Consider the following 27640-nt stretch of genomic DNA (forward strand, 5'->3'; position numbering starts at 1 on the left):
CATTCAAAGAGTTTTCTTTATTTTCATGACTCTGAAAAATTGGAGGCATCAAAACTATGAATTAACACATGTGGAGTGAAATACTTAAAGTGTGAAACAGCTGAAATATGTCTTATATTCTAGGTTCTTCAAAGTAGCCACCTTTTGCTTTGATTACTGCTTTGCACACTTTTGGCATTCTCTTGATGAGCTTCAAGAGGTAGTCACCGGAAATGGTTTTCACTTCACAGGTGTGCCTTGTCAGGTTTAATAAGTGGTATTTCTTGCCTTATAAATGGGGTTGGGACCATCAGTTGTTGTGCAGAAGTCTGGTGGATACACAGCTGATAGTCCTACTGAATAGACTGGCAACAAAAAGCAGCTGAGTAAAGAAAATGAGTGGCCATCATTACTTTAAGAAATGAAGGTCAGTCAGTCCGAAAAATTGGGAAAACTTTGAAAGTGTCCCCAAGTGCTGTGGCAAAACCATAAAATGCTACAAAGAAACTGGCTCACATGTGGACCGCCCCAGGAAAGGAAGACCAAGAGTCACCTCTGCTGCGGAGGATAAGTTTATCCGAGTCACCAGCCTCAAAAATCGCAGGTTAACAGCAGCTGTTTGTCCAAACTTTTGGTCTGTACTGTATATGTAATACAAAATTGATAGCTTTGTAAAATAAATCAATATTTGGCTAGGTTGTTATTTTCTGCGACATCTAACTGTTTTATTCTTCTGTCAATGTACCTGGCATTTCGTTCTTATTTTTCATTTTATTGTTCACCATATTTGATGTACTTTCATATTTTAGTAGTTTTTGCAATAACACATGCAGTGATACTACAGTAGGTTATTTTTTTTTTTAACATTTCAATATTTATACAAATTGTCTCTTCAGTGGGAAGTAGACAAACTCTAGTGTCACCTATTGGAGGAGGTAGCAATCCTAATGGTCAAAAGTGTCCCTTTAACAAGTCTTGTCATATGACTTAGGATTTATGCCAGATCAGAACCTCAATTTGCAGACACAGTGTTTTGGGGTTATTTCCCCTCATCAGTGCAAAGTATGAGATCTGATCTGGTTGTATGAGAAGCTAAAGGGTACTTTACATGCTGCAACATCGCTAGCGATCTTGTTAGCGATGTGAAATTATAGATCGCAAGTGCAATCTTTCGAGATCGCACATAGGTCATTTTACGCATGTGCGATCTCGAAAGATTGCACTTGCGATCTAGAATTTCACATCGCTAACGAGATCGCTAGCGATGTTGCAGTGTGTAAAGTACCCTTAAGACTGGGTCCAAAGGGAAATCTTTTCTCCTTGCAGAGACGTACACACCATCCCGTGTGTCAGTCTCCGCAACTTATGGAATATAATAGTATATTGCAGTAGTATACTTATGAAATATAGTAGCATATTGAAGTATATTGTGAATTTGGTGATGTCCTGAAGCTCAGGTTTTGGCAGACATGGGGTTCTCAGAATGCCCCTGGCTTTCATGGCAACTATACAGCACCCTGAAATTGCATTGGGCACGGTGTAGATGGCCATCAGAAGTCACTTAGGACTGCTCTGTAGCTAGCAACAGGTATTCTCATCTGCCAGCTTCTAAAGCTCTGCAAATAGAGTAGATGAAGAGAAGAATGGCAGAGAAAGATGCCAATGTCGAAATAATGACCGAACGACTGACACCCCAGGAAGGACATCTGGATTGATGAGAATGGTGAGTGTACTTCTAAAATGGGTGACTTAGACCTCCTGCACTTAGCTAAAAGTATGTTTAAGTTTTGAGTTTAAAACGATCACTGACGTGTAGACACCACATTGCTTTAATACGCCTGCCGCAGTCACCTCATCATATGGTTGTAGTACCTTTTCCTCTGGTATGACCCAGACAGGAACTTAGGTGCCCATGTACACAAACTGACCTATCAGAATCCATTAAAAGAATTAAGGACAATTCTGAGCTTCTGCCATTGTCATAACTGACAGCAGAAAAAAAACCTTGCCCTGCTTACCATCCATTAACTTTTTTGTCAGCTAGCAGCACAGCCCCACACATATAATAGGTGATCTACCATTGAGGCCTGGTCTGTAGACACTGTTGGTTTCGAGCTAAGGAGATTTAAGGGTGCTTTACACGCTGCGACATCGCTAGCAATTGCTAGCGATGTCGAGCGCGATAGCACCCGTCGTTCTTGTGATATGTGGTGATCTCTGCCGTAGCGAACATTTTCGCTACGGCAGCGTCACACAAACATACCTTATCAGCGACGTCACTGTGACCGCCGAACAATCCTTCCTTCAAGGGGGAGGTGCGTTGGGCGTCATAGCGACGTCACTGCGGAGTCACTAAGCGGCCGGCCAATAGAAGTGGAAGGGTGGAGATGAGTGGGACGTAACATCCCGCCCGCATCCTTCCTTCCGCATTGCCGGTGGACGCAGGTAAGGAGATGTTCGTCGTTCCTGCGGTGTCACACATAGCGATGTGTCATGCCGCAGGAACGACGAACAACGTCATTCCTATGACAGCAGCGATATTGAGGAAAGGAGCGACGTGTCAACGATCACCGTTTTTGAACGATTTTCCGATCATTGATTGTCGCTCCTTGGTGTTACACGCTGCGATGTCGCTACCGGCGCCGGATGTGCATCACTAATGACGTGACCCCGATGATATATCGGTAGTGATGTCACAGCATGTAAAGCAACCTTTAAGGCCCTGTAACACACACAGATAACTCTGCGGCTGCAGTGAAATTGTGGATAATCAGTGCACAGGTTTGTGGCTGTGTACAAATGGAACAATATGTCCATGATTTCACTGAAACCACAGATCTGCTAAAGATTTATCTCTGTGTGTGACGGGGCCTTAAGGCGGGCTTTACATGCTGTGACATCGCTAGCAATTGCTATCGATGTCGAGTGCGATAGCACCTGCCCCCGTCGTACATGCGATATCTGGTGCTTCCTGCCGTAGCGAACATTATCGCTACGGCAGCTTCACACGCACATACCTGGTCGGCGACGTCGCTGTGACCGCCGAACAATCTCTTCTTCAAGGGGGAGGTGCGTTCGGCATCACAGCGACGTCACTAAGTGGCCGGCCAATAGAAGCGGAGGGGCGGAGATGAGCGGGACATAACATCCCGCCCACCTTCTTCCTTCCGCATTACCGGTGGATGCAGGTAAGGAGATGTTTGTCGTTCCTGCGGTTTCACACACAGAGATGTAGGAACGACAAACAACATCGTATCTGCAGGTGTAACGACATTATGGAAATGAACGACGTGACACAGATCAGCGATTATTTACGCTTTTGCGCTTGTTCATCATCGCACCTAGGATTACACATTGCATTGTCGCTACCGGCGCCGGATGTGCGTCACTAATACGTGACCCTGACAATATATCGGTAGCGATGTCGCAACGTGTAAAGCCCGCCTAAGAGTTGTCATCCATCTAATTATATCTTCCATCTTTTTTAAGTATTTATTTAAAAATAAATGTTGGGGGGGTTTTTTCCCCATTTTTCCAGGCCACATCCATATTGTACTATAGTGAATCTCTTGTGCTATGTTCACATGTATAGTTGTAGTTTTTCTGTAGAAAAGAAGCTGAAATTTCAGGAATCTCATGAACACAGCTTTTTTTCTTCTCCTCACTGAAATTGAGATCTGTGTGTTTTTGAAAATCTTCAGCATGTCAAATCTTTGTGTTTTTGCTGCATTTTTTACACCCACAGAAAGCAATGGGAGAGTGTGAAAACTGCAGCATAGCTACGGTATGTGCTATGTTTATGAATAAAACTAATTTTATCAACATGTACTGCTGACAAATCACATATGTAATCCACCAGAAAGAATGAGGATTTGGGATGAATTTAAAAAAAAAACAAAAAAACGTCATCTCTGAATATATAGCCTTATTGTTAAATTTCATATTTTATTTTTTTTTTGTTTAGGTTCTGGCTGAAATAGAAGATAACGACAGAAAAGATTTGCTTAGTGGGGATAATGCTGGAATTGAAAACACGAGTGTCCAAAAAGGAGATGCTGAGCATGCAGATAAATTAGGTCCGGGATACCGGATATTTTTGTCACTTAGTAGTTAATACAATTTGAGCCTTTCAATATTGACTTGCATTTGACATTATTATTTATTTATTTTTTCTCGCTTTTAAAAAATGTATGTTCACACAGAGTTTTTTTCTCTGAAAATCAGAATAGTTGAAGTGCTCTTTTATGAGTATTTTGAAGCAGAAAAACAAATCCATGTTAAAGGTGTTAAAACAAAACAAAAAAATAAAAAAAATAATCCAGCACACCTGTCGGTATTAGTGCAGGGTGTTGGTATACATTAATAAACAAAATCTAGTATAAAAACAATGAGTAGATATCCTGCAGTTAGTAAATAAATTGTCATAGTACATGAAAATAACATAGGCTACTTTGTTCACACTATTTTGATCAAAAAAGCATAAAAGCCATCCAACCATGACAAGGTGTACCCAGTCAGGATGGACTCTAACTCTAGTTAATGACCTTGCTATGTGTGCATATAGGAGCTTTCCATGGACAGGTGTTTAAACTGCTAACTCGTTATCTATACTAACTATACTAGAGTTAAGGTGGTGTTACACACAGCGACAACGACAACGACGTCGCTGCTACGTCACCATTTTCTGTGACGTTGCAGCGACGTCCCGTCGCTGTCGCTGTGTGTGACATCCAGCAACGAGCTGGCCCCTGCTGTGAGGTCGTTGCTCGTTGCTGAATGTCCAGCTTCATTTTTTGGTCGTCGCTCTCCCGCTGTGACGCACAGATCGCTGTGTGTGACAGCGAGAGAGCGACGAAATGAAGCGAGCAGGGAGCAGGAGCCGGCATCTGGCAGCTGCGGTAAGCTGTAACCAAGGTAAACATCGGGTAACCAAGGTGGTTACCCGATATTTACCTTCGTTACCAGCCTCCGCCGCTCTCACGCTGCCAGCGCCGGCTCCTGCTCTCTGCACATGTAGCAGCAGTACACATCGTGTAATTAACCCGATGTGTACTGTAGCTAGGAGAGCAAGGAGCCAGCGCTAAGCAGTGTGCACGGCTCCCTGCTCTCTGCACATGTAGCTGCAGTACACATCGTGTAATTAACCCGATGTGTACTGTATCTAGGAGAGCAGGGAGCCAGCGCTCAGTGTGCGCGGCTCCCTACTCTCTGCACATGTTGCTGCAGTACACATCGTGTAATTAACCCGATGTGTACTGTATCTAGGAGAGCAGGGAGCCAGCGCTCAGTGTGCGCGGCTCCCTACTCTCTGCACATGTAGCTGCAGTACACATCGTGTAATTAACCCGATGTGTACTGTAGCTAGGAGAGCAGGGAGCCAGCGCTCAGTGTGCGCGGCTCCCTGCTCTCTGCACATGTTGCAGCACAGCGACGCGTGTCGTTATGATCGCTGCTTCGGCTGCTGTGTTTGACAGCTAAGCATCGATCATAACAGCGACTTACAAGGTCGCTGCTACGTCACCATTTTGGTGACGTAACAGCGACGTCGTTGTCGCTGTCGTTTAGTGTGACCCCAGCTTTAGGATCCATCCTGATTGGGTACACATTGTCGCTGTGGGATGAAAACAGTCAGATCGGTATCCAGGTCTGCCCTCGTCTATTGAGGCCTCCTGGCACAAAGAGGTGAGATACTAGAGTTAAGCCTAGGTGACACGTAGCGACGCAGCAGCGATCACGACGACGATCTGACCTTATCAGGATTGCTGCTGCGTCGTTACATCATCGCTGGTGAGCTGTCAAACAGGCAGATCTCACCAGTGACCACCCCCCAGCCAGCAGCGACACGTGGAAGCGATGCTGCGCTTGGTAACTAAGGTAAATATCGGGTAACCAAGCAAAGTGCTTCGCTTGGTTACCCGATATTTACCTTGGTTACCAGCGCACACCGCTTAGCGCTGGCTCCCTGCACTCGTAGCCAGAGTATACATCGCTTTAATAAGCAAACCGCTTTGCTTATAGTTACCCGATGTGTACCTTGTCTACGTGTGCAGGGAGCAGGGAGCCGGCTTCAAGAAGCTGCGGACGCTGGTAACGAAGGTAAATATCGGGTAACCAAGCCTTTGCTTGGTTACCCTATATTTACCTTGGTTACCAGTGTCCGTAGAAGTCGGCTCCCTGCCCCCTGCACATTCAGTTTGTTGCTCTCTCGCTGTCACACACAGCGATGTGTGCTTCACAGCGGGAGAGCAACGACCAAAAAATGGTCTAGGACATTCAACAACAACCGGCAACCTCACAGCAGGGGCGAAGTTGTTGCTGGATGTCACACACAGCAACATCGCTAGCAAGGTCACTGCTACGTCACAGAAAATGGTGACTTAGCAGCGACGGCGGCGGCGCTGTCGTTGTGTGTGACATGACCATTAGAGTCCATCCTGATTGGATACATATTGTCGCAATGGGATGACTTTTAAGCTTTTTTTTAATCGAAATAGTGTTCACTAAATACCCTATTACTATTTAATTACTGTAGGGTACTTGTTCATTGTTTTTATCTTAGCTTTTGCATGTTGAAGGGTTATCCGGTTTTAGTCTATAAGTCTGTAGGCACTCTATGACTGAAGACTTTTGAATCCTTATATTGTAGGGTGCCGGGAGTGGACTGTCATGTAACCACAATTATATGATTTGCATACTTCTTCCCATTTCTGACTATACTGCATACAGCCTTGGCAATATATTTGCTTTGCATGAGGCTGTGCTGATCTAGTCAGCATGTAACAGTATTTATGCAAATCTCATACTTGTGGTCACATGCTTGGCAACGGCATCAGAGAATCTCCACAGCGTGTAGCGCGTGAATGTGAGTATTTACCAATCTGCAGCGTTCAAGTGACTGCAGACTTGTAGCCTAAGGCGGGCTTTGCACATTATGACATCGAATGCCGATGCTGCGATGTCGAGTGCGATAGTTTCCGCCCCCGTCATACGTGCGATATCTTGTGATAGCTTCCGTAGCGATCATTATCGCTATGGCAGCTTCACATGCACTCACTTGTCCTGCGACGTCGCTCTGGCCGGCAAACCGCCTCCTTCCTAAGGGGGCGGGTCGTGCGACGTCACCGCGACGTCACACGGCAGGCGGCCAATAGGAGGGCGGAGATGAGCAGGATGTAAACATCCCGCCCACCTCCTACCTTCTCATAGCAGCCGGGACGCAGGTAAGGTGATGTTCGTCGCTCCTGCGGCTTTACACACAGCGATATGTGCTGCCGCAGGAACGAGGAACAACATCGTACCTGTCGCTGCACCGGCATTATGGAAATGTCGGAGACTACACCGATGATACGATAATGACACTTTTGCGCTCGTTCATCGTATCAAAAAGGTTTTACACACTATGACATCACAAGTGACGCCGGATGTGCGTCACTTTCGATTTGACCCCCACAGACATCGCACCTGCGATGTCGTAGTGTGCAAAGCCGGCCTAAGGTCGGACAACTCCTTTAAAAAGCCACTGGGTGAACATATCCTCTGGTATCTTATTTTTACTTCATTGTCTCTCCTTTATACAGGCTTTCATGTATGGTCTTTGTCTTTTTCAGGTTATCCATATGTTTTCGCTTGATTTTATCATTTGTGACTTTTCGAATAGTCGCAAAATTTGTCCCAAATGTACTCTAGTTCTCACTTCACCTTACCCCTTAGTGATTTTACATAGATCACTTATTTTATCCAATTTCTGTTCTAATTTGTAAATTATTTGACCTTTTTTTCTCTAAAAAGTTGCAAAAATCGTTGAAGACAAATATATATCTTTTGCACACAATGATTGAGCATTTACATTATTTTGAAGCAATAAGTGGTACATAATATCACAAAATACCCTCCCACAAATGATAAACCAGAGTCTTAACCTACCATAAGAGGATGGCTTGACAGTGGACCATTTTATTATAGTGCAAAGTAGCAGAGACAGTGACTGGAATAAAAGGGTTTATGACGATTAAAAAACCACGGCTGTCTTATTCCAAAAACCGCACCTCTTCTGTGTATGGCTTATGTTTCGTATTGCAGCACATCCTCATTCACCAAAAAGAAACCTGTAATGTCCTGTAGCCTTTCCAAACAGCCATATCGCTAATGGGTTTTTCCGGTGTAAAATGATAAGTCTGTGCACTGTGAGGATTCTCCGGTAACAGAAAGTAGACGAGGAAAACGGGTTGTAAATCCGCGCCAAGGACTCAGAGGATTCAATGGAGATTTATGCTTCTTTTATTGGCATGCAAATGTCTACGCGTTTCAGGAGTCACAGCTCCCTTCGTCAGGACAGCAAGCAAGGAACATCAAATCTGCGATCCCCGATCCCCGGCGCGGCACTGCACAGCATTCCGATTCTCCGGTGACAGAGCCAGGAATGGCAGTCATTGGGCTGCCAGTATGCAATATACAGAATCCCAGACAGAATCTGACTAGATTGGCACAGACTCGCCTAATGCAAGGGTATTGACCGAGGCCGCACCCATCTAGTTGGATTCTGGCCAGGAGTATGCATATAGCATACTGGTGGCCCAGATGATTACGGCAGTAGTTTAGGAAGCAGTGAAGATTATGGGTTTATTGGTAGGTCATCTTATGACATTCAAGGTATTCCTTATATCCAGTGTGAATATTTAAGTCCATCCAGACCTGCAGTGATGAGGAGTATTGTACAGGACCATGGTGGACAGCGCTTCAGACATCATTGATGTCTTTCATGCAGTCCATGTCATGGTGTACATATGTTTTGCCTTCCTCTTGGCATGTGCAGGGAATCTTTCTGTATCATTGTACTGCACATGCACAGACGGACAAGATGTACTCACTAGCGAGAGATTCCATAAACTGAATTGCTTGGAGGACATCAGTCATGTCCAGAGACACATGATTAGAGGATCTCGCTAGTCTGCAGAAAGCAACGCACCTCCATCCTAGTTCTGGCTCATATGCTTAAGGTGAGCGTTGCATTCAAAGTCTTATTTTGAAAACTGTGAAATGTTTTGTGGGCGTTATTGAGAAAGTACAATGGTGAAAGTTTGGGAAACCTACTGAACATGGCACCGGATTATAAGAGTGGCTGTTTTAAAAACTACTCCAAAATCTAGTGCAACCCCTTTTTAACATCTTCGCTCCCCAAAGTGATGAAGCACTTATTTTAATAAGCAATTTTCACAAGAGATGGTATAATATGTAAGTGTTATGTGTACCTATATGCTAAGATTTAGCTTCTCTTCCTAATTTAGTCGCCGGTGGTGGATTATAACTTTTAGCAGTGTTGGTTGTGGGTGTTGATCTCCCCTTTGTGTTTCATTGCAGATGGCAGCAAGGAGGTTATAAACCTTTGTTACATTGAAGTTGAAGAAAGCTGTAGACAGAAACTGCAGCAATGGGAAAAGGAGCAGGAGAAGCATAAAGAAGTGAATAGAGCGGCACTCAGTGCTCAAAAAGCTGTCCTAGAGAAAGAAATCAAAGAACAGGATGAAAAGCGAGAACATTGGAAGAAGGAATTTGAGAAGGAGCTTGTAAAGCTTAATAATCTTCAGCAAGTGAGTCAGAATAAGCTGGATTGAATGCTGAGAAATCTGCCTCCATTCTTCCAGAGAACACACTGTATACTGCTGGAGGGAGATTTCTTGTCTTGTATTTTTATAGTGCTGTAAAATTATTTATTAGACTAGAATATATTTATTAGCCTAGAAAATATATTTAGTTATGCAGGGCTGTATTGTATGCTCAGATGAAAACCCCAAAAATGTTCACTATATAGAATCCCCCCAGTGATCAGCCATGATCTTTCGGATAACCTTGTGGTATCCACCTTAGATGGCTATAGGGTGCTTTACACGCTGCGACATCGCTAGTGATAGCTAGCGATGTTGTGCGCGATAGCACCCGCCCACGTTGCGGTTTCGTCATGGGGGTGATCGCTGCCGTAGCAAACAATATTGCTACGGCAGCGTCACGCGCACATACCTGCTTAGCGACGTCGCTGGAGACACCGAACAATCTCTCCTTTAAGTGGGCAGTTCGTTCGGCGTCACAGCGGCGTCACTAAGCGGCCGCCCAATAGCAGAGGAGGGGCGGAGATGAGCGGCCAGAACATGCCGCCCACCTTCTTCCTTCCTCATTGTCGGTGGACGCAGGTAAGGAGATGTTCATTGTTCCTCCGGTGTCACACGTAGCGATGTGTGATGCCGCAGGAACGACGAACAACCAGCGGCATGCACCACCAACGATATTATAAGTAGCAACGTGTCAACGATCAACGATTTTTGACGTTTTTGCGATCGTTGATCGTCGCTCATTTTAGTCACACACAACGATATCGCTAACGGCGCCGGATGTGCGTCACGAACACCGTGACCCTGACGATATATTGTATAGCGATATTGTTGTGTGTAAAGTACCCTTAAGTTCATCTGAGTGTGTATAGGTCTGCAAAGGGGTGTCCAGCCCTGGTGAATTTTTGGCCAGTGTTGAAGCTTGCCGAAACTGAATGGTGCGTAATGTTCTATTGAGTGAAGCAGATAAGAAGCTAGCCCACACGTGACTGCAAGTGAACAAATATAATACTTGCAGTCATGTGACAACAACTTAAACTGGTAAGCAGCATCAAATACTAACAATGTATAGTATAGACACTGTTTACATTTGGGAAGTAGCACTGCTTGCCGAAAATTTCCCCTGGGGTTAACAAACTTTTAAAATATCGCTGCCAGACACATCTGGCAGTAGTTTATTTGGAAATCCAATCCCTTTTTTCCTTATATCTGTTGTTTGGGCAGAGTTGGGGCAAGCAATTACACATATACATGGTCAGTAGTGATAGGCAGACCCAGATTGTAAACGTACCCGAGCACCGACACCCGGACCCAGAGTTCTCAGGCAAGTCCGGGTGGTAACGATCCAGGTCCGGGAACTCAGGTAATTAAAAAAAATAACAGAAAAATAAAGAAAAAAAAGGGAAAGCAAGTACCTTATACTTAACGAGTCTCTTGTGCAGTTGTATACTGCTTCTGGGGCCGCTCATTAACCTCATACATATGCACTGCTTTCCTTGCCCACCAGCAGTCCCTGTGTCTGATTGGTTGCAGTGAGACGCGCCCCCACCCTGTGACAGCGTGTCTGACTGATTTCAATCACACACTTTGTGTCTATATTGGTGTAAAAATCAATAAATAAAAAAATTGTGTAGGGCCCCCCCATATTATGATACCCAGCACAGATAAAACATATGGGTACAGGCTACAGCCCCCAGGAATAGACTGCTTATTTTATAGGTGACATAAGATAGTTGAAGATAAATTTATATATAGTTTTCTATTAATTCAATATTTTATGCAAATTCTATACCTAGCCCATGAGTCCTTTCCCCTTACCTCCACAAACAGTGATTGCAAGTTCTCCTTGCAAATACACTCACACAGAAAAATCCATCTATTACTCTGTATAGCTTAGAGAAGCGGCTTAACTCCAAGAGGTTTTTTCTGTCTTCACAACATTTGGGCTGGATTGACTGATGTAGTTTTTAGGGAATTTTTGTGTGTTTTTTGGCCAGGTTATAGATATTTGAATACCATGATAACTTGATGTCTGTGCTCCGATGTCTTATTCCAGCGACTCTACCTCCAATTTTAAAGAAAGTGTGAGTGTGAGACTTGAAATGACTGACAGTATGCGCTCCTGATCTACAAGTCTCACACTTAAGGGGGCTTTACACGGTAGCGATATCGCTAGCAATTTGTAGCGATAGCGAGCGTGTAAGTACCCGCCCCCGTCGCGCATGCGATTGTTTGTGATCGCTGCCGTAGCGAACATTATCGCTACGGCAGCGTCACACATACTTACCTGGTCGGCGTCGTCGCTGTGACTGCCGAACAATGCCTCCTTCAAGGGGGAGGGACGTTCGGCATCACAGCGATGTCACCGCAACGTCACTAAGCGGCCGGCCAATCAAAGCGGAGGGGCGGAGATGAGCAGGACGTAACATCCCGCCCACCTCCTTCCTTCCGCATTGTGGCCGGCGGCAGGTAAGGAGACGTTCCTCGCTCCCGCGGTGTCACACATAGCGATGTGTGCTGCCGCATGAGCGATGAACCACCTGGATAAACAACCCTTACCGATTTTTGAGTTTGGGACGACCTCTCCATGGTGAACAATTTTCACCATTTTTGAGGTCGCTTAAGGTCGCTGGTCAGTGTCACATGCTGCGATATCGTTAATGACGCCGGATGTGCGTCACTAACAACGTGACCCCGACGACAAAACATTAACGATATCGTAGCGTGTAAAGCCCCCTTTACAGTTAAAGGTAAAGGGAAAAAAAACAATATCAAGTTATAAAATAAAGGTTGAATAAAAACCAATAAACTATTACTACTATGGTAGTAAAATCATGTGGTGAATATTACAGCAGGAAAGGGCGTCACACATGGAAAAATGTTTATAAGAGACCAATAAGACAACAGTCACAGGCAGGAAACTAGTGCAATGTCAAACAAATATCATGTATAACAGTGTATTGGATTAAAGCCCTAATATAAAGGTAAGTATACAAATAATGCTGTGTACATCTAATATATAAAGCTGAGTGTATTTGTGTATATGTGTGTATGTCCGCTAAAGGAATCCGCACCGTCGCATTTACAATCACGAAATTTTGCACAGACGCCTCGTGACCCAGGGAGCGTCGTAGACTATGTTTTGACAGAAAATGTAACCTCGTGCTTTACAGTTAGTCTCTAAAATCCTGCCGCCATTAAACTGAATGGAGGTGGGAGCTATAGGTTATTAATAACAACTGTCAGTGGTTGCTATAGGAACAAAATAAACTGTTACTTGAAGCTTATGCATGAGGTTATATGATGTCGGTGGAGAGATGGATAGAGAGACTGAAAAAGACAGACAGACAGAGCCACAGACAGAGACAGATGGGGAAAGAGACAGACAGACAGCGGTGGAAAGAGACAGCGGTGGAAAGAGACAGCGGTGGAAAGAGACAGCCGGGGAAAGAGACAACCGGGGAAAGAGACAGCCAGGGAAAGAGACAGCCCTGGAAAGAGACAGCCGAGCAAAGGGACAGACGGGCAAAGAGACAGACGGGCAAAGAGACAGCCCTGGAAAGAGACAGCCCGGGAGAGAGACAGCTGGGCAAAGAGACAGCCGGGCAAAGAGACAGACCTGGAAAGATACAGACAAGACAGACAGAAAAGAGACATACGGGGAAAGAGACAGACAGACACACACATAGAGACGGACACAGAGATAGAGAGAGGCAGACACAGAGATGGAGACCGATAGACTGATACAAATACAGACAGAGATAGAAATAGTCAGACAGAGACATAGACACAGACAGACAAGGAAAGAGACAGAGAGACAGACAGACAGTGACACACAGACAGAGACTGGGAGAGAGACAGAGAGACAGTTACTATCCCGGGCAACGCCCGGGTACTACAGCTAGTATATTATATTGTTGATAGAATTAAAAAAAAAATTATTTGACCCCAAAACATTTTCTGGCCATATAATTGAAATTAAAAAAAAAAAATCAATCAACAATATACAGAGGGTACAGAAAGTATTCAGACGCCTTTACATTTTTTTCACATTAATGTACACTCTGTACCCCATCTTGACAGAAAAAAACAGAAATGTAGAAATTTTTGCAAATTTATTAAACAAGAAAAACTGAAATATCACATGGTCATAAGTATTCTGACCCTTTGCTGAGACACTCATATTTAAGTCACATGCTATCCATTTCCTTGTGATCCTCCTTTAGATGGTTCTACTCCTTCGTTGGAGTCCAGCTGGGTTTGATTTAAACTGATAGGACTTGATTTGGAAAGGCATACACCTGTCTATATAAGACCTCCCAGCTCACAGTCCATGTCAAACCAAATGAGAATCATGAGGTCAAAGAAACTGCCCAAGGAGCTCAGAGACAGAATTGTGACAAGGCACAGATCTGGCCAAGGTTACAAAAGAATTTCTGCTGTACTCAAGGTTCTTAAGAGCACAGTTGTCTCCATAATCCTTAAATGGAAGAAATTTGGGACCACCAGAACTCTTCCTAGACCTGGTCGTCCAGCCAAACTGAGCAATTGTAGAAGAGCCTTTCTGAGAAAGGTAAGGAAGAACCCCAAGATCACAGTGGCTGACCTCCAGAGATGCAGTAGGGAGATGTAAGAAAGTTCCACAAAGTCAGCTATCACTGCAACTCTCCACCAGTTGGGCCTTTATGGCAGAGTGGCCCAACGGAAGTCTCTCCTCAGTGCAAGACATATGAAAGCCCTCATAGAGTTTGCAAAAAAACACATGAACGACTCCCAGACAATGAGAAATAAGATTCTTTGGTCTGATGAGATAAAGATAGAACTTTTTGGTGATAATTCTAAGCGGTATGTGTGGAGAAAACCAAGCACTGCTCATCACCTGCTCAATACAATCCCAACAATGAAACATGGTGGTGGCAGCATCATACTGTTTTTCAGCTGCAGGAACAGGATGACTTGTTTCAATTGAAGTAAAGATGAATGTGGCCAAGTACAGAAATATATCCTGGAAGAAAACCTCTTCCAGAGTGCTCTTAACCTTAGACTTGGCTGAAGGTTCACCTTTCAACAAGACAATGACCCTACGCACATAGCTAAAATAACAAAGAAGTGGCTTCAGAACAACTCTGTCACCATTCTTGACTGGCCCAGCCAGAACCCGGACCTAAACCCAATTGAGCATCACTGGAGAGACCTGAAAATGGCTGTCCACCAACGTTCACCTTCCAACCTGACAGAACTGGAGAGGATCTGCAAAGAAGAATGGCATCCCCAAATCCAGGTGTTAAAAACTTGTTGCATCATTCCCTAGAAGACTCATCGCTTTCTAGCTCAAAAGGAGGGTTCTTCTAATCAATACTGAGCAAAGGGTCTGAATACATATGACCATGTGATATTTCAGTTTTTCTTGTTTTAATAAATTTGCAAAAAATTCTACATTTCTGTTTTTTCTGTCAAGATGGGGTGCAGAGTGTACATTAATGAGTAAAAAATAAACTTTTATGAATTTACCAAATGGCTGCAATGAAACAAAGAGTGAAAAATGTAATGGGGTCTGAATACTTTCCGTACCCACTGTATATGTAAATGGCATTATTTGTATACTTACCTTTTATATTAAGGTTTTAATCCAGTATACAGCTATACATGAATTTTGTTTGACCTTGCACTAGCTTCCTGCCTGTGACTGTATTGTTGGTCCCTTATACGCATTTTTTCATGTGTGACGCCCTTTCCTGCTGTAACATTCACAACATGATTTTACTTGCACTCAATAAAGTTTATTGTTTTTTATTTAACCTTTATTTTATGACTTTATGGGGTTTTATTTGTTTCTCCCTTGAAGAATCTCAGAATTCTTTACCGATTTAGTCTATTGGCATTACACGTCCTTCGTATGTGGTACATATTTTTACTATTTACAGTATTACCTCCAGACAGTACTGTACCCATATATTATTGTTATGTTCTTTCACACATCTGAAAGTCTCACACTCGTAATTCCCCTTTCATTGCAAATAAGTTATTGAGGCAGATTCTCCAGTGTCCAGCCCATAGCTGAGATTAAGACATTGAATCACAGACATCACAGTATCATTTTATTCTTTCTATGACCTACATGCCCAACTGATTCAACTGACAAAAAAAAACAAGAAAGCCAGCTAAACTCAAAATGTCATGTATTATAAGATGTGCACTGCACTAAAAATTCCAAACTGTACTATTATAAATTTGAGATTTTTGGCAAAAAAAATTGGAATTTCTTGAGCTACCCCGCCACGTCATGGCAAATCTCTTTGGGGCAGTCGTACTCTAAAATATTTTGTATTTAAAATGTGCCATATGGCCTCACATATGAAAAAGTAGAACTATTTATAGCAGCAATTGGTGGCTGTTCACATTCAGCCATCAAGCCCTGTGCACAAGCTCTTTATTTCATGCAGCATTTGCTTGGGCCTGTCCTGCCCACAACCATGATCATGGTACAGTCATGGGTACGGGATTGAAAAGCACCAGGTAAGTGCTGCTGTAAGCAGTTCTACTTTTTCATATGTGAGGCCATATGGCACATATAAAATATTTTAAGACTGCCCCAAAGAGATTTGCCGTGATGTGGCGGGGTAGCTCAAGACATTGCAATTTTTTTGCCAAAAATCTAAAATTTTAAAATAGTACAGTTTGGAATTTTTAGTGCCGTGCACATCTTATAATACATGACATTTTTGAGTTGAGCTGGCTTTTTTATTTTTTGATTCAACTGACAGATTACCATTAAAAGCTTTTTGTACTTTTTCTTTAAGTTGAGTCATTTCTTTACTTTGTCTTAAAAAATTACTGTACATGTGTGATTCTTGCTTTATCTGCCTTTTACATGAAAAATCTAAATGTTATTATAATCAGTATACCGTGTCTTCTCGTGGGTGACCTACTACTATCACTTATAATTTATTGTTACAAAATCTACAAAATATCCATAAAATAACTCGATTTATTTAATTTGAACTGGTTGAAAATCTCCAAACCTAGGGATTCACTGCAAATTTGTAAAGTAACTTTCCAATTTGAATGTTGCAACACAAAGTATTCCTCCACATATGGCTAAAACTTATATTTTTAATTACGGTAGATCCGTTACAAAAAATGATAATTAGTGCACGACACACAAACAATATATCAGCCAAAAAGTAGTCACACAGAATACATTTTTCTGATAGGTTGTTTCAAAATACAATCATTATACAGTTCCAAAAAAGTTCACTGCAATATAAGTGACTTACATTTCATAAGAGATGCCTGAGCCTTTACAGGACGATATCTTTGTCCTGTTTTCCTAGTCAGGTTTGCATTATTAACAACAACAATTATTTGATATCGGTTTTTACTACTGTCATGAGAACATATGTTTTAAGAAATTGATTATTTATATTGCAACTACACTTTACTGTCTTCATTACAGGTTTTTACTTCTTTTGTGTGGTAGTAATTATACAATATATGCTACTCATATTGCAAGTGCACTTTACTGCTTTCATGCACCTTACTAAAGAGATATTGTCCTGTAAAGGAGTCAGGCATCTCTTATGAAATGCAAGTCACTTTATATTGCTGTGAACATTTTTGGAACTGTATATTGATTATATTGAGAAACAACCTGTGAGATTACTGTATTCTGTAATATTATTTTTTCGTCTGATATATTGTTTGTGTGTCGTGCACTGATTATCATGTTTTTAAAGGATCTAATAAAAAATATAAGTTTTAGACACATGCGTTAGAACTCACAATTTTCTCTTTGAAAAGTGTGCCAATGCTAGTTTTAGTTAGCATATAAACATTGCTAATATGCAAATCTGGAATAGTATAATAGTACAAAGTATTCCTCCTGGGCTTAACCCCGAAGTTCAGCACCACTGACAGCGACGCCAGGGACAGGTGAGTAGAAAGTTCCCGTTCTCCGTGTGTTATCACGGATAACACACAGAGAACACACGTAGGCAATAAACACGGCTCACACAGGGCAAAACGCACCTCTGACACATCCATTAAAAACATGCGTGATTGTTCACGAACGTGTGAAAGAGGCCTTAGCGTCCACAAGTTTGACATTTCTAATAACACAAATAGACCTATGGTCTAAATTATTGTCTTGATATAGCCATGCCTGAACAGTGGTATCAATAAGCATGCAAGTATGAACACAAGACTACACACTCCACCAAAGTCTAGAACCCAAACAGAAGACACAAGAGTTTTAAATGTGCAAAATATTTTATTAAACAAATAAGATAAAAAAAAACACCATAAAAAGTACAACGCCAAAGATGTAGACAGAAGCTAAGGATCACCAGTCACGCAATTAATTATAAATGGAAAGCTAAAATAGAGATATCCTATAGCAATGAAAGTCCCCATGTGTATAAAGTGCATATACAGTATATCCAACATCCAGAATGGCAAGTGCCTTATAATAAAATTGCATAACAACACATAAGATGCTTAACCCGGGTTAATTGATGATCCAGAGGCTCAAGGGGGGACCAAGTGGTTCTTCCTGGAAGAAGCGAGCTGTTTGTCCCGCGAAACAGCCATCGAGTTCTAACCACTTCAAATATGATGTGGTCCCTAAAAAAAAAAAATGGTTTTGTAAATTTTGTTAGAAAAATGAGAAATAGCTGATAAGCGTTTTAGGGTATTTTTTCTGCACCAAAAAATGCACCTGTGGCAGAAAAATGCACCAAAAAAACATGCATTTTTGCAGCGTTTTCTCACCAAGGGAATAATAAGGAAGTGCAAAAACACTGCAAGACACACAACCATGCTTTTTGGGTGAAAAAACTAACTTTATTAAAAATGTTTAATGCCACAAAAGTAGATTTTACCTGCAGAAAAAAAGCAACGTGTGAAAATAGCAGATTTGTTGTAGACTCGAAATGCTGCATTTCTATCTTTTATACTACCAGCGGTCTCTCCTCAGCACGCAGTGTTGTGTGGCATTTACATACAGTGAAGGAAATATTTGATACCTTACTGATTTTGTAAGTTTGCACACTGACAAACCATGAACAGCCTATAATGTTAAGAGTATGTTAATTTTAACAGTGAGAGAATATCCAAAATAAAATCCAGAAAATTACATTGTATAAATTATATAAATTTATTTGCATTTTGCAGAGTGAAATAAGTACCGTATTTGATCTCTCTGGCAAACAATACTTAATACTTGGTTGCAAAACTTGCCAAGCACAGCAGTCAGACTTTTTTGCAGTTAATGATGAGGTTTGCACCCTTGTCAGGAGTAATGTGCATACTATTATTAGCACTACCCATGTTCCTTCAGTTTGCACATGGTGTTCTTGTGTTGGTTTCAGGCTTACACTTTGCGGCCATGTTGTTCTGTATGCAGTTGGAGAATGGGCTCTTTATGAATGAATGCAAAATTTTATTAACCGGCACTAAGCGCTAGTTTCTTAGACTTGTTTAACGTTAGATGGCTCCTCACCATGTTACAGCCACCGAACCAAATAACAAATTGTGGCCACTGAAGACCAGAGTTGAACGCTCAGCCAAACGTCATAAGGAAAAACTACGGTATATCTTTTTAGTGTATTGCTTTTATAGCTGGTATTAAAGATTATGGTGTTGTAATTTCCGGGATAAGAATCTTTGCAATTTTTACATATGTAAACCCTAAACTAGTAAATGCTCACTACTAAAGTACTCAGAAGTCGTTAACCTTTTCCCAACATCCACATGGCACAAGTTGGGGCAGGTGTATGGAGCCAGGTTTTGCTGCAAGCTTGGAGCAGAACATTGCCAGCGACTGTTTAACCTGCTGAATGCTGCTGTCAATCTTAGAGTGTCCTTAATAGTGTGCCAGCATGTGGGTGAGTCGCTATGCGCCCATTGGTGCCCCATAAACAGAAATTCACAAGGTCAAAATTGGGGGGGGGGGGTTGATTGTGGAAACACCACAAAACAATCCTGTAAGAAGCAAGTAAAATGTTATATCTATCTCAAAATAGTATCAATAAAAACCTTGTCTCACACTGCAAAATAATGATCCTTTACACAGCTCCATCAACCGAATAATGAAGATGGCAACCCCAATGAAGACGTGTGTTTGTTTCTGTGTGTGTGTGTGTGTGTGTGTGTGTGTGTGTGTGTGTGTATATGTGTGTGTATTCTAAGAGCTTTCTTTATTGTCATGATTCTGAAAGTTGTAGATTCACATTGAAGGCATCAAAACTATGAATTAACACATGTGGAGTGAAATACTTAAAGTGTGAAACAACTGAAAATATGTCTTATATTCTAGGTTCTTCAAAGTAGCCACCTTTTGCTTTGATTACTGCTTTGCACACTCTTGGCATTCTCTTGATGAGTTTCAAGAGGTAGTCACCAAAAATAGTTTTCACTTCACAAGTGTGCCCTGTCAGGTTTAATAAGTGGGATTTCTTGCCTTATAAATGGGGTTGGGACCATCAGTTGTGTTGTGCAGACGTTTGGTGGATACACAGCTGATAGTCCTACTGAATAGACTGTTAGAATTTGCATTATGGCAAGAAAAAAGCAGCTAAGTTAAAAAAAACGAGTGGCCATCATTACTTTAAGAAATGAAGGTCAGTCAGTCCGAAAAATTGGGAAAGTATCCCTAAGTACAGTGGCAAAACCCATCAAACGCTACAAAGAAACTGGCTCACATGAGGACTGCTCCAGGAAAGGAAGACCAAGCTAGGAAACCACTGTTAAGGACAAGCAACAAGCAGAAGAGACTTGTTTAGGCTAAAGAACACAAGGAATGGACATTACACCAGTGGAAATCTGTGCTTTGGTCTGATGAGTCCAAATTTGAGATCTTTGGATCCAACCACTGTGTCTTTGTCTTTGTGCGACACAGAAAAGGTGAACGGATGGACTCTACATGCCTGGTTCCCACCGTGAAGCATGGAGGAGGTGGTGTGATGGTGTGGGGGTGCTTTGCTGGTGGCACTGTTGGGGATTTATTCAAAATTGAAGGCATACTTAACCAGCATGGCTACCACAGCATCTTGCAGCGGCATGCTATTCCATCCGGTTTGCATTTAGTTGGACCATCATTTATTTTTCAACAGGACAATGACCCCAAACACACCTCCAGGCTGTGTAAGGGCTATTTGACTAAAGGGGGCTTTACATGCAACAATATCGCTAACGATATGTCGTCAGGGTCACGGAATTCGTGACGCACATCCGGCCTCGTTAGCGACGTCGTTGCGTGTGACACCTATGAGCGAGTGTTAACGATCAAAAATACTCACCTATTCGTTGATCGTTGACACGTCGTTCATTTTTCAAAAAATCGTTGCTGGTGCTAGACGCAGGTTGTTCGTCGTTCCTGAGGCAGCACACATTGCTATGTGTGACACCCCGGGAACGACGAACAGCAACGTTCCTGCGTCTTCCGACAACGAGGTGGGCGTGTCGTTAATGCGGCTGGTCTCCGCCCCTCCGCTTCTATTGGCGGGCCGCTGTGTGACGTCACTGTGATGGTGCACGAACCTCCCCCTTAAAAAAGAGGTTGTTCGCCTCCCACAGCGACGTCATTAGGAAGGTAAGTACGTGTTACACGTCCTAGCGATATTGTGCGCCACGGGCAGCAATTTGCGATGTCGCTGCTTGTAAAGCGCCCTTTAGAAGGAGAGTGATGGGGTACTACGCCAGATGACCTGGCCTCCAGTCACCAGACCTGAACCCAGTCGAGCTGGACCGCAGAGTGAGGGCAAAAGGGCCAACAAGTGCTAAGCATCTCTGGGAACTCCTTCAAGACTGTTGGAAAACCATTTCCGGTGACTACCTCTTAAAGCTCATTAAGAGAATGCCAAGAGTGTGCAAGTCAGTAATCAAAGCAAAAGGTGGCTACTTTGAAGAACCTAGAATATAAGACATATTTTCAGTTGTTTCACACTTTTTTGTTAAATATTTCATCCCACATGTGTTAATTCATAGTTTTGATGCCTTCGATGTGAATCTACAATTTTCAGAGTCACGAAAATAAAAAAAACTCTTTGAATGAGAAGGTGTGTCCAAACTCACATATATATAAAATTGTGTTTTATATTGTTTTACAAATTTCCAATTTTATTTTCTCCCTACTTAAATGATAATAATACAACTGGACATGTTTGGTATTGACCTAATCATACTGACCTGGGGAATCATGATGCCAGGCCATTTTTACCTTACAAAGTATGTTGGAAAAACAATTACATAAAATCTTGTCAGAGTTGCAGGATTTCTATTTTGTCCGCAACTTCTCCAGACTTGCATTTTTTGGTTTATTTTCCAGTAAACTATCTTGTAAATTGAATAGTGTTATTCAAAAGTACAACTTATTTCACAAAAAAGCCCACATATGTATATGGGGACTGAAAAATAATAAAAAGTCATTGCTTTTAGAAGAAGGGGAGGGAAAAAACGGAAACGCAACAACCCAAATTTGCCATGTTGGGAAGGGTTAAAATAACTTCCTCATTTAAGCTCTTTAACCTTTTCACCCCAGGACGATTTTACCCTTCTTCCGAGAGCCACGTCTTTTTTATTTTGCTGTCAATTTTCTCATATGTGGGCTTATTTTTTTGCTGGACAAGTTGTACTTTTGAATGAAAAAAATAATTTTACCAAATAGTGTACTAGAAAATGGGGAAAAATTACAAGTGCTGTGAAATTGCAAAAATAAATGCAATTGCACGATTTGTTTTTTGGGGTTTTTATATACTATGTTCACTATATGGTACAATTGAGACCTGTAGCGTTATCATTTTGGATCTGGATCTCAGTGATGGCTTAGGGGTACTTTGCACGTTGCGACATCGCTATTGCGATATCGTCGGGGTGAAATCAAAAGTGACGCACATCCGGCGCCGGTAACGACGTCGCAACGTGTAAAGCCTAGATGCGACGATAAACGATCGCAAAAGCGTCGTAAATCGGTGGTCTGTGTAGCGTCGGTCATTTTCATAATGTCGCACCAATAGGAGATACGATGTTGTTCCTCGTTCCTGCGGCAGCACACATCGCTGTGTGTGAAGACGCAAGAGCGAGGAACATTTCCTTAGCTGCCTCCACCGGCTATGCGGAAGGAAGGAGGGGGGGCGGGATGTTTACGTCCCACTCATCTCCGCCCCTCCGCTTCTATTGGCCGCCTGCTGTGTGACATCGCTGTGACGCCGCACGACCCACCCCATTAGGAAGGAGGCGGGTTGCCGGCCAGAGCGATGTCGCAGGGCAGGTAAGTGCATGTGAAGCTGCCGTAGCGATAATGTTCACTACGGCAGCTATCACAAGATATCGCATATGCGACGGGGGCGGGTACTATCGTGCTTGGCATCGCTAGCATCGGCTAGCGATGTCGCAGTGTGCAAAGTACCCCTTATTCTTTGCGTCTTGAGCTGGTGTTTTTAATTTTACCATTTTTGTGTAGATGCAGTGTTTTGATTGCATTTTAATAACAAGGGAACTTTATGACTGCACAGTCTGATCGTTTCTCCTGATCAGCGCGATGCTTTGGTGCTCTGCCAGCATACACAGGAAACGCACCATGGCAACGATAGGGGTCACCATCTGACCCCTCACTGCCATGCCAACCCATTGGAGCCCCATGATTCCATCACGGGGCCGCCAATGGTGACGGGGAGTGGCACAATCCCCGCCGGAGTGCTTTAGATGCACTTTGAGAGTATTTCCGATCCACCTTGCCAGTTAGCCACACGTCTTTTGATCAGATCAGAAGACATGTGCGGGGTTAACTGGGGGCAGGTGACTTAAGACATACATATACATCATAGGTCTTTAAGGGGTTAAAGGGAATCGGTCAGGTGATTTTCTAGTACAATAATGTTCTCTTTAAACAGGGCTTAAGAAGACCTTTCATTATCCTTTACTTTTATAGCTGTACACTATCCTGTTATCTTATTTTAAGCTCTCCCTCCCACCTCTCAGTGCTGGCATCCATGATAGTAAATCTGAACTGAATTTGCACTGCTGCCCCCACCCATACTCCCTCCCACCTCTCAGCAGTGATAGTGAATGTACTGGGAGGTGGGTGAGTGGCGAGAGCAGTGGATATGCATATTGTATTTACATACACTTGACTAGGATGCAGATACTGAATTCTACAGGGTTTACTGCAATATAACAGGGCAAGCTACAGCAATAAAAATTCTGGTCCTGATGCCCTATTGAAAGATAATATTACAAATTCACCTGACAGATTCCCTTTACAGGGTTTGTTCACCCATATTCATTATTGGCCACAACGATATTATGTTGAAAAACAAGGTTTCTCTCAAATACCTTGTGTTAACAATAGTTCCTGTGAGCGTCGCTATTGCAGTCTGCTCTTCCCCATCGCCTGACCCCTGGGCTCTGTGACCTCGGGGATCCAGTAATGTCATGTCAACTTTCTGCTCACCTGACATCACCTCAGCCGGCCCCAGTCTTCGTGAGTCACTGGACTATGGTTGGCGTTTCACCGCTCGTCACAGCTCAGCACCACCCTGCTCACTCCTCTTTTGCTTGCAGAGCGGGCGCAGGAGGGATGCTGGGCTGTGATGAGAAGTGAAAGTGTGCCCACAGGACAGTCACTCACAGAGACTGGGGCCGGCCGCGGTGATGTCAGGTGAGCAGGAAGTTAATGTGACATCACCGGATTCCCGAGGTCACGGAGCTCCAGGGGTCAGGCGAAGGGGAAAAGCGGATTGCAATAGCAGGCACTATTGGCAACACAAGGTATTTGAGAGAAACATTATATCTCAGCATAATATCGTTGTGGCCAGTAATAAATATGGGTGAACCACTTCTTTAAGCCCCAAAGTGGAGCTACATAACACAGATTCTTACAGCCCTATCAATAGAGGGAAGGAAGTAAGCCGCTGACACCTATGGTGCCATTTTTTTCTCTATTAAAAACTAAGGAACCAGCATGTTGAAACTTATTATCATTTGTCACTGATATCGCCCAAATTTCCCTCACCTGAACATCTAATACACAAAATGAGATTGGCCGCTTCTGGCTTTCCAGTTTATTTAAAACTAGTGATGGTTGCCTTATTTGATATTACATAGAAAATTAATGAAAAATAATCTGACTTTTGTCTAATCTCTTTTGAAGGAGCAAAAAAATAAACTTGAATCAGAGCTGAAGAAAAACAATGAAGCACTTGAACAAGATTTAAAAAATTACCAGGTAAATCATTTTGCCAAAATAGAAAAAATAAAAAAAAACTAGGGTAAAAACAATCATTTGTAACATTTGAAATTACTTTGCTACCGAGAATGATGTTTCCTTTCTTTGATCAGCTGAAACAATCGTAAATTTTTTCTCTAATTGTACTCACCAATTTTTTATAAAATCAGGTATTAGACAAAAAAATGAGCATGAACAATACCTGATATAATGGCAGTAACCTTCTCTTAGGTCATTGCTGAGACTGCAATTAACCAAGACTTTTGTGACGTTGATTATTTAGCATTAGGACCTGCCTTGTCTCCTTACCTTGGTCCATCAATAGTCGCGTCAAGCAAAGTGAAGCAAGTTGGCTCAAACCCAGGGTATTGTAGAAAATGCAAACCGGATATAGCTAGGAAACTTAGGCTAAGTTCACATGTCCAGTAATCATCCATTAGAATGGATCCATTGGCAAAAACGTTATGCAAACAAAACTTTTTTGTCCGTTTTGAAAATATAGATTTTTGCAGGATTCATTTTTTTCAATATGGGACTCTCTTGGCTATTTAGCTACCGTATTTTTCGGACTATAAGATGCACCGGACTATAAGAGGCACCTTTGTTTTAGAGGAGGAAAAAATAGAAAAAAAATTGAAGTAAAAAAATGTGGTCATGACACACTGTTATGGGGGGTGGGGTCTGCTGCTGACACTGTTATGGAGGTAATAATATCCCCAAATTCTGTACTCATATCCCCGATTCTAGGCTCCTTCCAGGTATATATGGCCGCCATTGTGGAATATGTATGTTCCCCATCCTAATATGTGTGATCCTCTAAACTGGTGTGTGCGCATATATATATATATATATATATATATATATATATATATATATATATATATATATATATATATATACAGTACAGACCAAAAGTTTGGACACACCTTCTCATCTCTAGAACAACAATTAAGAGGAGGCTTTGTGCAGCAGGCCTTCATGGTAAAATAGCTGCTAGGAAACCACTGCTAAGGACAGACAACAAGCAGAAGAGACTTGTTTGGGCTAAAGAATACAAGGAAAGGACATTAGACCAGTGGAAATTTGTGCTTTGGTCTGATGAGTCCACATTTGAGATCTTTTGGATCCAACCACCGTGTCTTTGTAGAAAAGGTGAACGGATGGACTCTACATGTCTGGTTCCCACCGTGAAGCATGGAGGAGGAGGTGTGATGGTGTGAGGGTGCTTTGCTGCTGACACTGTTGGGGATTTATTCAAAATTCAAGGTATACAGAACCAGCATGCCTACCACAGCATCTTGCAGCAGCGTGCTATTCCATCCGGTTTGCGTTTAGTTGCCAATAATTTATTTTTCAACCGGACATTGACCCCAAACACACCTCCAGGCTGTGTAAGGGCTATTTGACTAAGAAGGAGAGTGATGCGGTCCTACGCCAGATGACCTGGCCTCCACAGTCACCAGACCTGAACCCAATCAAGATGGTTTGGGGTGAGCTGGACCGCAGAGTGAAGGCAAAAGGGCCAACAAGTGCTAAGCATCTCTGGGAACTCCTTCAAGACTGTTGGAAAACCATTTCTGGTGACTACCTCTTGAAGCTCATCAAGAGAATGCCAAGAGTGTGCAAAGTAGTAATCAAAGCAAAAAGGTGGCTACTTTGAAGAACCTAGAACAGGGGTCTCAAACTCGGCTGGGTGTATGGGCCGCACAGAGGAAAAAAAATAATTTGGGGGGGCCGCATTCTGTGCAGGACAAAGTGACATTTTTATTGGTACCATATATAATACATATATTTTATTTATTTTTTTCACACACCGTGGGATCACTGATTTTGAACATTTTCACTTGTTCATTATAGCAAACGTGCACATTCTTTGTTTAAATATAAACATTTTTTTTTTTACATATTATCCCTTTCTTGTAACTAATAGTCCTACAATTAGCACTATATAGAAATTTTGACCAACATCTTTTAGTAATGTTCCCCATATTGTTGTAACATGCTCATCCTTGTCCCCTTGTAGTATTGTGCCCCATCCCACAGTAATGTGTCCATCCTTGTCCCCTTGTAGTATTGTACCCCATCCTAGTCCCCATCCCACAGTATTGTGCTCATCCTTGTCCCCATCCTAAAGTAATGTTCCCCATTCTTGTCCCCAATCTATAGTAATGTGTCCATCCTTGTCCCCCCTTGTAGCAATGTCCCCATCCTATAGTACTGTCCCCATTCTATAGTAATGTGCCCATCCATTAGTAATGTGCCAACCTTGTCCCCACCCTATAGTAATGTCCCCAGCATTATCCCTGTTCTATAGTAATGTTTCCCATCCTTGTCCCCTTGTAGTAATGTCCCTATCCTACAGTAATGTGCCCACCTTGTCCCCATCCTATAGTACTGTGGCCACCTTGTCCCCATCCTATAGTAATTTCCCCAGCCTTGTCCCCATTCTGTAGTAATGTGCCCATCCTAGTCCCCATCCTATAGTAATAATGTCCCTAATCAATAGTATTGTGCCCATCCTTGTAATGTCCCAATCCTATAGTAATGTCCCCAGCCTTGTCCCCATTCTATAGTAATGTGCCCATCCTAGTCCCCATCCTATAGTAATAATGTCCCTAATCAATAGTATTGTGCCCATCCTTGTAATGTCCCAATCCTATAGTAATGTCCCCAGCCTTATCCCCATCCCATAGTAATGTGCGCACTTTCTCCCCATCCTGTAGTAATGGGTCAGCAGCTCCCCTCACCTGCCACAGACCCCGGAGTGAAGCTGTGGGGAGTGGTCTCCGGCCCCAGATCCACAGTGATTGGAGAGATCGGTCACAAGGCCGGTCTC

At 42.6% G+C, this 27640-nt stretch overlaps 1 protein-coding gene across 1 annotated transcript in view; it reads left to right on the plus strand.

The window, feature by feature from the left end:
* LRRIQ1 (leucine rich repeats and IQ motif containing 1) overlaps window positions 1-27640 on the plus strand; it is a 399791-nt gene that overhangs the window by 15504 nt on the left and 356647 nt on the right. The window contains exons 4-6 of the mRNA XM_075342423.1: window positions 3944-4055; window positions 9337-9566; window positions 24730-24804. Coding sequence (XP_075198538.1) covers window positions 3944-4055; window positions 9337-9566; window positions 24730-24804 — 417 coding nt within the window. The remainder of the gene's footprint in view (window positions 1-3943; window positions 4056-9336; window positions 9567-24729; window positions 24805-27640) is intronic.

This window comes from Anomaloglossus baeobatrachus, chromosome 4 (assembly GCF_048569485.1).
Source record: "Anomaloglossus baeobatrachus isolate aAnoBae1 chromosome 4, aAnoBae1.hap1, whole genome shotgun sequence".
Taxonomy (NCBI): Eukaryota; Metazoa; Chordata; class Amphibia; order Anura; family Aromobatidae; genus Anomaloglossus; species Anomaloglossus baeobatrachus.